The sequence below is a fragment of the Gadus chalcogrammus genome, chromosome 3, assembly GCF_026213295.1.
Source record: "Gadus chalcogrammus isolate NIFS_2021 chromosome 3, NIFS_Gcha_1.0, whole genome shotgun sequence".
NCBI classification, from domain to species: domain Eukaryota; kingdom Metazoa; phylum Chordata; class Actinopteri; order Gadiformes; family Gadidae; genus Gadus; species Gadus chalcogrammus.
Window position 1 is genome coordinate 25,686,443 of NC_079414.1, and position 10,967 is coordinate 25,697,409.

General features: G+C 45.6%; 1 protein-coding gene across 2 annotated transcripts; it reads left to right on the forward strand.

Moving 5' to 3' along the window:
* The first annotated feature begins 48 nt into the window (after positions 1-48).
* LOC130379856 (zinc finger protein 180-like) lies at positions 49-5,002 on the forward strand. 2 transcript variants are annotated; one of them, XM_056586969.1, is made up of 5 exons: positions 49-376; positions 576-910; positions 1,050-1,204; positions 1,361-1,460; positions 2,221-5,002. In XM_056586969.1, the coding sequence occupies exons 1-5, from the start codon at positions 360-362 to the stop codon at positions 3,312-3,314; spliced, it is 1,701 nt and encodes a 566-aa protein (XP_056442944.1). In that variant the 5' UTR covers positions 49-359; the 3' UTR covers positions 3,315-5,002. The 2 variants fall into 2 exon arrangements, with proteins under 2 accessions (XP_056442944.1, XP_056442945.1); XM_056586970.1 differs by having other exon boundaries at positions 49-910.
* Positions 5,003-10,967: the final 5,965 nt, after the last annotated feature.

Here is a 10,967-nt window from a genome sequence, read left to right on the forward strand (position 1 = left end):
AAAAAGCACCAAGCGGCTACCGTACCCTCGGGTTGACGCGTACGTAAACAATAACAAAAACTGACGAATGGCTGACTTAAAAAAATACATATACTATACCAACATGTTCAACTTTAGACTCAAATATTTATATAAAGTTATAATATAATTTCACAATGTCTCTATATGCCTGCCATTTTGGGCCAATGTGTTCAACCATAGTAGATCAATAAAGTTTCAGAGGAAAAAAAGCGCTAGCTTTATTCCAGAATAGCATGTGTACTTTACGTCCATCCGGCTAGTTTACATTAATCTGACGAGTAGTACACTAACGTCGTGAAGACGAAAACCATCTCCCGACCTTTGCCTTCTACTGGTGGATGGATTTGTTCCCTCGGTGATTAAATATTCGTCTAATGCTAGCTAACGTGCTAACGCTAACGATGAAAGGGCTCTCCAGTGGTACATGGCATTAGTATGAATGTATATTATAAGTACTACGCATAGTCATACAAAGAGACATATATAGTCATATTGCAGTTTTTAAGAACTTCCGGGCATCATCATATTGGTTTAAACCCAAACATCTACCACAGTTTAAGGATTAGGGGGGGAACCATCTCCATCATGTCAGACATGGACACCCTGATCGCCGGGTTCCAGACTCAGCTGTCTGATGTCATGGAGACCATCCTGAAGACGGCGATGTTCGAGGTGACCAGGCTGGTGGAGGACGGGCTGTTCGAGCAGCTGAAGAGCAGGTGTCACGAGGTGGAGTCTCTGAAGGTGCAGCTGCAGCTGACAGAGAGCAGACTGGGCGATGTGGACTTTATGATGAGGACCAGTGATGAATGCCATTTTAACCGTGGAGATGATCCTTTTAGTGCATCCCCATATCGGGCTGAAGATGGGCTTGAAACACTGAATTCCGGCAAGTACAATGTTTTGTATTTGTAATTTGTTGTTTATTTGAGGGATACTGTTATTGGCTATTAGATTGTGTCATTGATACAGTAGGTGTCTTCTTCTCTGTTGTTGTACTCAACAAAGTGTGTTGTTTTTTGCTTTAGGTTCAGGTGTCACAGAAGAGTGTCGATTGAAACAGGAGATAATCTTTATGGACCATCATGTAAAAGGCTGTGGACAGAAAGTTCTGACAAACGCGAGGACGGCACAGGTGTCTGAAAAGCTCCCCAACAGTCTCAACGGTTTGAGTCATTCACAGGTGGGTGACCTGACCTGCAGGAGTTAGCAAATTAGGTCGATGCTAAATCAGTATAGGAGACGCTGCAGATAAACACTCTGAGATAAATATGGTTGACTTTTTACAGCATATTTGTGCCCAATGCGTTTGTTTATACTGTTTTCTGTTCCTATTCAGGAATCCAGTGAGAAGTCTGATGTGGTTGTGAAGGTGGAGAATGAGGCCCAGCTGCCTTGTTCAGTCGAGCTCCAAGAAGTCCTGGGGGTTTTAAACGACGGTGAGATCTCTTCAGCAATCCTTACAAGATACTTTTTTTGGATATAATGAATTCATTTGCTGTATTTAATGAGTATACTGCGCTTTAAGGCGTTTATAACGTTTCTTTGAGACTATTATAACCAGCAAGAGATTTGCTCAGATTTCCGACCCAGTAAATCGAACGCAAAAATCGAATATACAATGAACCATGAATACAAATTGTTATTGGAAGAAGCAGTTTGAATGGTTTGATTTAAATTCGCCTGTTGAAATTAAAATAAATGTATCATGCATGGGCCTTTTTATCCCTCTTACATGCAAGAGGAAAACTAATTCAGGCCTTGAGAGTTTAAAGGTACCGACACACCAAACTTATGTCTAAGGCAGAATGTTGAGTTGCCGTATTGGCCAAAAAGTTGCACTTTGAAGACCTCGGACTGTGGATGTATGATCGTTTGCTTTCCATTTTACAACACTCTCACTCAGACAGTCTCGTAATATATCTACTTCTATTTGAGAATAGGAAGTGTCCTGTTCAGTAACACTGAACAGGGGAGTCATTCTGCCACAAACCATGTGTAATCTATTCACTCGATACATGCGCTGTGAATCGCTCTAACTTTTGGGGGGAAAAAAATGGTGTACTTCTGTGTTATTACTAATAATGTGATACATTAAAATAGTTGTGCTAAGCATGCAACTGTATTTAGCCTTTACAAGATTTGTTTCACTTTATTGAGTTTTTCCAATAAGATCTCCATTTCTCACTTATCTTACAGGTGTAAGTGGATCTACATTTCACAGCCTTGATGAAATGTCAGATTTACAATCTGCACAGACAGCGAGAAGCTCTAAAGAGTCACCAGGGACCGGCAGACAGAACGGGCTCTCTTCTACAAACACCTTCCCTGAGGACGAAGAAGACTTTGTTTTGCCCTTGGACATGGACTCCGAACAAGGGGGATTGTCTCTCTTGCATAACCACATACTAAATACTGCCAACGACTCTGACGCAGCCCTTCCAAGCGATTCCCTAAAACGAATGGACCATGAACTGATGCAGCCCGTTTCGTCTGAGGCAAGACTACAAATGAGCCATGCGGGAGATGTGGTTATCAAGCAGGAGATTGTTTTAGATTCGGACGAGGAAGAGGAGGAGGCGCTGCTGGGCAAACAGGCAACAGACTCGGCCATCGCGTTCCCCCCGTGTCAGTTGAAGAACCACAAGGTGAGGTTGAACGTTCCCGGCCACAGCTACATCTCCCATCGGGCCAAAGTGCAGGAAGCCGCCAAGCGGCATTTCAAAATGGGCACGAGTCTCGCGCTGAAGGCCGCCGTCCGACCCTACCGACCGATCAGGAGGACCCATCTCACCGTCTCCTCCGGTGCAATCACGGGCCATTCTCTCGCCGCGAGCGCCGGCATCCACCACAAAACCCCGTCCTCGTTCAGGTCGGCTCCGTCTCCACACTCGGCACAGGCGGCCGCCCTCGGCGGCAAACAATTCACGGCCGACGCCCAAAATTGCCTGCCCACGGCGGGCGGCAAAGCCCAGTACCAAGCCCCCGGCTCCCAGCACGCCGGCCTGCTCTCGGGCCTCGGCTCGGTCCCTCAGGGCCCCAGGCATCGCTGCGGCCAGTGCGGCCGGTGCTTCGCCGACTCGAGCAACCTGAGGGCCCATCTGCAGACGCACACGGGGGAGCGGCCCTTCAGCTGCTCGCTGTGCGGCCGCAGCTTCACCAAGCTGAGCAACCTGAAGGCGCACCGGCGCGTGCACACCGGGGAGAGGCCCTACTGCTGCATGGCCTGTGGGAAGGGCTTCACGCAGAAGTGCAACCTGAAACGCCACCAGAGGATCCACCTCAATGTCTGATTCCGTCCAGTGACTGGGGGGGGGGGGGGTGAGAGTGTATGAAAGAGAGAGTGTAAGCGAGGGAGTGAGTGTGAGAGAGAGTGTGAGAGAGCGCAAGAGAGTGTGAGTTTGTGCGAGAGCGAGAGTGTAAGAAAGAGTTTATGAGTGTGTGAGAGAGAGAGAGTGTGTGAGAGAGAGAGCGAGTGAATGTTTTGAATTTTAAAGCAGGCCAAAATTACAAGGGTATTACCTTTTTTATTATATTTCTCATCTGGTGCAGATCCACTCTCATAATTCACTGATTAATGCGTGTAAATGATTTGTGGATGTGCATACAAATGTCTATGTTAGGGCTCCATGGTCTATTGGAGTACAACTAGTACGTTTCACAAAGTCATATGGAAATGCAGCATTAAACACTGTAGAGCCAAACCCATGGGTTTTACACGTTCTCACCGTGGTTTGTTGACTGTGACTGTTCCAACTTTAGAGATGGGAAGTCTCTTTGGGGGAGACATGGGTTCAGTATAAATTATGTCTGGAGCAGTTCAAGACCGGTACGATGTAAATTATACATGTATATGCAGGCCACAACCTTTTTTCATGATAAACCGCTCAAACCCCTTTTAAAAAAAAACGTGAACATTTATTATGGAGTAAATATGTATTTTTTATAGATTTCATTTCTTATTAATTAGGTTTTGATTTAGCGCAAACTTCTCGTGACATTTTTAAACTGGGTTGTGGGGCGCTTTATTTTTTGGTGTCTAAACCCCAAAACTTGTAGTCCTCCGTCCTTTAGCAGTGTTGCTGAATAACAGGAAAGAGTTTTCATATTAAATATCACTTCCAGTTATAATCTTTTACACCCCTCTATCATAGCAGTGCATGTGAGAGAGTCAAAACTGGTTTGTGTGTGTGATGAGAAAACTGCTCCTCAAGTTTGATAATATATTTTCATGAAAAACATACATTTTATAATAAATAATGTACTATATCCTATGTGCAGGCCCTGCAGGCTCAGGGATTCTTGTTTGCTACACATGGGTGGTGTAATTTTACATGATCCATCGTCCAGATGCTTCTGTTACTTGTTTCATGCATGAAACAAACAAAGACAATTTGGAAAAAGACCCATATTTTGAAGTTACATCCTTGCCCTCCCTTGCTTACTCTACTATAAAAGCTGAAGTGTGTAATGTGTACTCTTGGTATTAATATGCACTTATCTATTTGGCCTCTTGGTGGCAGTATATCTCCTACGATGGATACAACGCTCGGCTTAGAAGCGTTCAAGTACCTACATTTATGATTTATCAGAGGTTTATCTCAGATACTTGGTGGCTATGACATTTTACTATTCCCCTCTGTTGATGTACTGCTGTTAATGTGTCGGTATTTGGCACGTCACTTGTTCCATTAAAATAATGGTGCTGTCATGTCATCACATGGGTGAAACTGAAACACACAGGGAGCTGAAATGACCAGTAATACTGGTATTGGCTAATGGGTTATCAGGCCATTCTACTTTAAAACGTCTCCTCGTTTTTAAATCAATTAATATGTGAAAAAACATGTATATATAGGCCTATATTTATGCCTGGTTTGTGCTGCAGAGCATAAATCGCAGGAAGGATCTGCAGAACCCAAAAGTCTGATCCAACATGCCCAAGGACTGTGATGAATGAATGCCTTTTTTTTTTTTTTTTTTAACTTCTCCCACCCACATGAGTCACCCCGGCTCCACTCTGCCTGCTGCACCGAGCCACGGTGCTCTCGCTCGGGAGAGCAACAGCGCTCGGGGCCGCGGCGCGCTCCGCCTACAGCTCTATCAACCGAAGAGGATGAGATTTTTCACTCCTGCCAGCCCGGATTGTGTTGAGTCCCAGTGTCACGGGATCCGTTGCATCACACGCCCGTTTAAACAATGGCTCCTCTAACGGTAACCGGTAAAAGCATTCGCAGACGGAGCACCGGGTCCACGCGGGCTGCCTGCCTTCTGCAGTGGCAGAAGTCTCCCCAGGGTTTCGATAGAGGGTGAGACGGTTCTTCATTGGCTGTGTGTGCATGTGCTTGTCTGTGCGTGCACCGTGCACGACAAGTGTGTGTGTGTTCGTGTGTGTGTGTGCATGACCCGTACGTTTCTTTGTGTGTGTGTCTGCGTGCATGCGTTTTGGTGCGTTTGCCCTTGCGTGCGTGTATGTGTGTCACACGGCATCCCACAAACATATCAGCCTCCTCAAGCATCCCTTCTAGCGGCCTTAGCTCCGGAGCTCCACCACCGCCCACTGCCCTTCACCGGGGTTGTTATGGTGGGCTGTTCCTAATGACATTGGATTGGCCATGGGCTCGTTCGGTAACACGGCAGGGCTGCCTTTCCTCTCCATGGGGAGGTGCGTTCATGTATGTCGATGGATAAGGAGAGGAGAGCTGGTTAAGGTTGCCCCGCAAATGATTGTTAGTGACTTGTCCTTTGAACGTGAATGGACCTTTTTACGCCATTGAAAGAAAACGTTTTACCTGCTGTTCACTCAAAATGGTTTCTTGTTATCACGGAGAGGCAAAGATGGTCTGTATGGATTATTTAATTAGGCATTTTAGATATATTAAACAAAATAATTAGGGCAGACCTGTCAATTAAAAAACACAGGCCTCTAAATTGTAATTTGGAAATTAAATTGTGCCTCTCTTTAAACACATTCTCTCAGTGCTTAATATGCTTCTTTCAATCTATCTCTCTATCTGTGCATCGATCCCCTCAACCATGCCTTTACCCAACCTACCTACTACCCCCCGATCCTCTCATCTGTCCGGCTGCGCTGCGCTCAATCGACCTGACAGCATCTGGGAGACGGGGTAATCATGTGATCAATGGCCAGAGGTTACTTTTCGGTGCTGAAACGGGTTTGGACAAAAGCAGATGTCACACAAAGACCTTTAAACATGTTATTATTTCTTCAATTACATGGCGAATGAAGGGTGGGAATACCATGGGAAGGGGAATCAATAGGTTTCTTCCCCCTCTGCGGTTTTCCACTGACACTGCTTCCATACTAGTTCCAAGCTCATTGTCAGTATCCACAAACGTGAAAAGCTATTATTGCAGCATGGGAAGAACAGAATGCTATGAGGGCCAAACACATTGATTACCCTGCTATACATCTATCCGATGTTCTCCTTGCGCAAACACACACACACACAAGTGTCATGCATGCACACAAACACACATACACGTGTCGTGCAGGCACGCAAACACACACACACACACAGACACACACACACACACACACGTGTCGTGCGCACACACACACACACACACGTGTCTTGCATGCACACAAACACACATACATGTGTTGAGCACGAACACACACACACACACACACACACACACACACACACACACACACACGTGTCGTACACGCACACAACACCTCTGGTGTCCTTACGCCTCCTAAGCCTAGCTAGGTAAACAACACAAACAGCATTCCAAGTGTAGAAGATTAAAAAAGAAAAGTCACGCATTGAGCCTTTATTAAACCACAGGCTCCTACCCCCCTCCTCCCCTGTCAGACCTTCTGTTAGCACCGGTCTCCAATTCAAATACCGTCGCAAAAAGCTAATTTCTGTGAGTGCACAACCTCCACGTCCAAACTTTTTATTGGTATTTTAAGATATTCGTGCGTGAGCTCGAAATATGTGAATAGATGCTGTTTGAATCCAGCCACGAGGAGAGTTGTAGAATAACCCAGACTGAGAAGGACCGCAACACAGAGTAAACAAATCAAAGGTTTTGGTTTGGTACCTTTGTTGCATGATTGCATATACATACAGTATTTATTAAGGTGTACCTGGGAAATAAAATAACAAGACTGGAAACTGGATGCCTTATTTTTTTCCACTCAGCATTCTGAGATGTTTTCAGAGCTGAATGGCATTGCAGGATAACGCTGCAGTCCACCACGGTTCAACAATAGTTGCTTTAAAAGGCTGACCTTACAGTAGGTGCTTCCAAGTTCCAACGCACTGCACCTCATCGTGGATGATGGACGTGGCCTTTTCCGCTCTGAATAGATGGTTGAGGGGGAGGAGGAGGAGGAGGAGGAGGAGGAGGAGGAGGAGGAAGAGGAGGGGGAGAGGGAGGACGAGAGTCAGGTCTGCAAAAGAAATGATACAATACACAGAGTTTCACAGGAGAAGGAGGAGAGAAGGAAAGCGGCCTACATAATGGCTTGCCGGCCGTGCCTTTCAATGACATTTTTTATTTGTCCTTTTGTGTGTCTGTGTGTGGGTGTCTCCCATCTAGTGGCGGTGTTGTGATGTATGAACACCTTATTGCACTTAACCCTTCTGGCTATACAGCAATATAACACAAAGACCATCCATTGTTTGTCGCTACACTTTCACACATGCCGTAACGGCCACCCCCACACTCGCTTGGTTTCGATGAGAGTTACTATAGCGATCAGTTACAGTCGTAGATACGCGGGCGCACGGTTGCTCCTTTAATAGTGCAGACAGATATGTGTGCACGAGCACAGGAGATGAATGGCTGGGCAGTTTGTGCCCACACACCTGGATACGGAGTGGTGCGGAACGCACTGGTGCCTTTCTTTTGTTGTTCTTGTGAATGTGTTCTTCAGTGAACTTACACTTACATTTACATTTAGGGTATTTAGGAGACGCTTTTATCCAAAGCGACTTACAATAAGTACATTTATCCTAAGAAGGTGTTTTGCTGTCGGTACATTAAGGATGTTTATAGAACCAAGGGCCAAGCACTAACAAGTGCTAGGTTGACCCATTCCGCGTATGCAACAAAGATAGCGAGGGTAAGACGCTACACGATGCCAAGTACTATTTTTAAGCGCAAGGACGTGCAACATGCAATATGTGCGTAAGAGGGGTGTGGGGGGGTTTCTTGAGTCTTTTGCAGAAGCCGTCGAGCGTCTCAACTAACCAGCGCTCAAGAACTTCAACTAATTGCTAAAAGACTATTTCATCGACGTCGTTGAGGAAAGATTACAGGAAGAAAAAGTGTGTGGTTGTGACAGTTGGGAGTATTTGTTGTCAACTCATAGAGGTCAAACATCTTGACAATAACTTTTACCTAGAAAGGCATCCTGTATGCAGGGGCGGCCCCAGCACATTTGGCGCTCTAGGCGAGCTTCACTCCTGGCGCTCCCCCCCCCCTCCGCAAAAAAAAAAAAAAAAAAAAAAAAAAAAATTGTTCGTTAATTCCCCACGAAAACTGAATTGCAACCTTGAAAAACTGTTTTGCCCTGTAACTGCATTTCTTTCACATAAACACAACAACGATCGCAACGATGAACAAACATTAATTCAAGAATAAAATCCACGGAGGAAAAAATTTCGCCCCGGATGGCTTTTGCCTCTTCATTTTCTTGATTTCGTTCTTGATTCTCGATTCTTGAAAACACTCTAACCAAGCGCCTTATAGTACTAGCATGTTCTGACGAAACCAAGGAGGTAGGTTCCCCTTCCGTTTTCGATTTTTGGCTAATTTTACCCTAATGTTAGATTAATTTTTTTTAATGTCAAAATATTGGTTGGAGATATAGAAGGGGCGCAAAAATATGCGCCAGGAGGGAAAAAAAATATAATTGTGTTTTTTCTCGGGCGCATTATTTTGCGCTCCCCCTCTAGATGGCGCTCTAGGCGGCCGCCTAACCCGCCTGTAGGGAAGGCCGCCCCTGCCTGTATGAAAGGAAGAACTCTGTTTGACTAGTGAGAAGTCACTCGTTTATTAAACAGAGTTTACCAGGGATAGCTATATCATTAATTGACGTCTGCTCTCCCTCGTATGGGCAAGCCGACCAAAATAAACACAGAGAACATTCTCGAAGAGGCTGACACTGTGGTGCAAGTATGTACAAAGAGTTCAGACCCTTAAATCAGACAGGCCTCAGCCAGGCTACCGACCAGCAGACAGGGTGCATGCTAACAAAACCACAAACTGGACGACACCCAAACAAAACAGCAGAAGGGATGAAAATTGCAGGGGGAGGTGAGAAAATGTGGCAGGCGTGGTGTGGGGAACGACCACAACAAGGACAACAATGAAAATATCCCAGCTGGCTAATCCATGTCTCATACATGTAATGAACACAGAACACAGACACAGTCTGTACAACAGCAGATCACATCGACCAGCAGATTATGCTTTGGATAAGAGCGTCAGCAAAATCCCCTAAATGTAAAATGTCATTTTTACAAAAGCTTGACCCCTATTGGCCCCTATATAACAAGAGTCATTACAAAATGAAGCAGCTGATGGTAGATGTGTGGGCCATGTCATGTAGCCAGGTTCATAAAGTCAATTTTGTTGACAACTGATGCGTCACAGCTACTGAACTGCATAGCAGCAAAGTTTCTGAAAACAAATGTGAAAAAGTGCATCAAGGCTTTTTGTATGCCTTTGCTTTATTATTAAAATATTGCCCAGCGGTTCGATTTGTGTCTCTGTAAGTTGTGATTCTGCCTCAGTAAAACAAGGGTGTTGCTGCTGATACTGTAGGCTCACCTCTTGGGTTCGAAAGCTAAAAGCTTTTACCAGCTTGCAGATGCACTGTGAATGCTTATTTTAGCTGGCTCTGTCGGTTGGTCGGTCGGTCGGTCACCTGGCTGGTCCACAGAAATACGTGGTCGCGGAAGCCCTTACAACTCGTACTAGTTTATATAGCAGTGTTGTTTCAGTGAAAGCTGTCTCAATGCTTTTACACACTAACCAAGGAAGAACAGTAAGCAGTAAGCCGCTCGGCCTAGGGTTCTGGTTGGTCCGATGAAGAAACAGCTTCAATTATGGTAACCCGCCACATTTTTTGGCAGTAACAGTAACAGCATTACAATGATGGGAAGAGTAATCAATTCCATTACTCGTTACTGAAAAAAGCAACGCCGTAAGTAACGCAGTTATATCTAACGGCGTTATTCACATCACTGCTCGACGCGCTTCAGCCTTCGGAGGGAGAAGAAAGACGAAGTAACACCCAGTAACACAGGCACGCTGGGATCAGCTTGACACAGCCTGCCAAGTGGTTTGACAGTGCGGTGATCTAGACTGGGTAGCCTCGCCCATTCTGCCGGCAAGTTGAGTTCGCCCTACAGAAGGGTCTGGAGAAGAGCAATACATTTCTTTCTGCTTCCGATACTTTTTTGTGGGAGCCAATCACCAAGCTTGTTTTTCCCCCTGGCGCCCTATGGGCTGGTTTAACACAATGACGACAGGGAAGCGACGGCAAGCAGCCAATTGCGTACAGAGTCATTTGAACCAGGCCTGTTGATCACGCCTCTTGTACTGAAAAAAATGACAGCAGCTTCCCCAGACCAACGTGCAATCTATGATTTAGCTTGGTCTGGCAATAGCCAGGCTAGCGGTGATCCGGTAGAAGGACACAGCCAGGGCTAGGCTTTGTGAGGACCTTCAAGAGGGAGGGAGTCAGAGGGAGAGGGAGTCAGAGGAAGACAAGAAGGAGACAGCAGCATGTTTTACCTTTTCTCTGATCAAATATCCGCACACTAAATGGCGTAGGGGGGCTCTATTCTCGCAAGGCGCTCGGTGGATTCCAGCAAAGGTGAAAATGCTATTCGATGCTTTCTTATTTTTTTTACGTGCATTCAAAGTTCAGTTTGAGAGTACTGGTTTGTTTCATAGGC

Coding starts and splice junctions, on each gene's coding strand:
- LOC130379856 (XM_056586969.1), top strand. Junction 1,205..1,360: donor ACGGTTTGAGTCATTCACAG/GTGGGTGACCTG, acceptor GTTCCTATTCAG/GAATCCAGTGAGAAGTCTGA. Junction 1,461..2,220: donor CCTGGGGGTTTTAAACGACG/GTGAGATCTCTT, acceptor CTTATCTTACAG/GTGTAAGTGGATCTACATTT.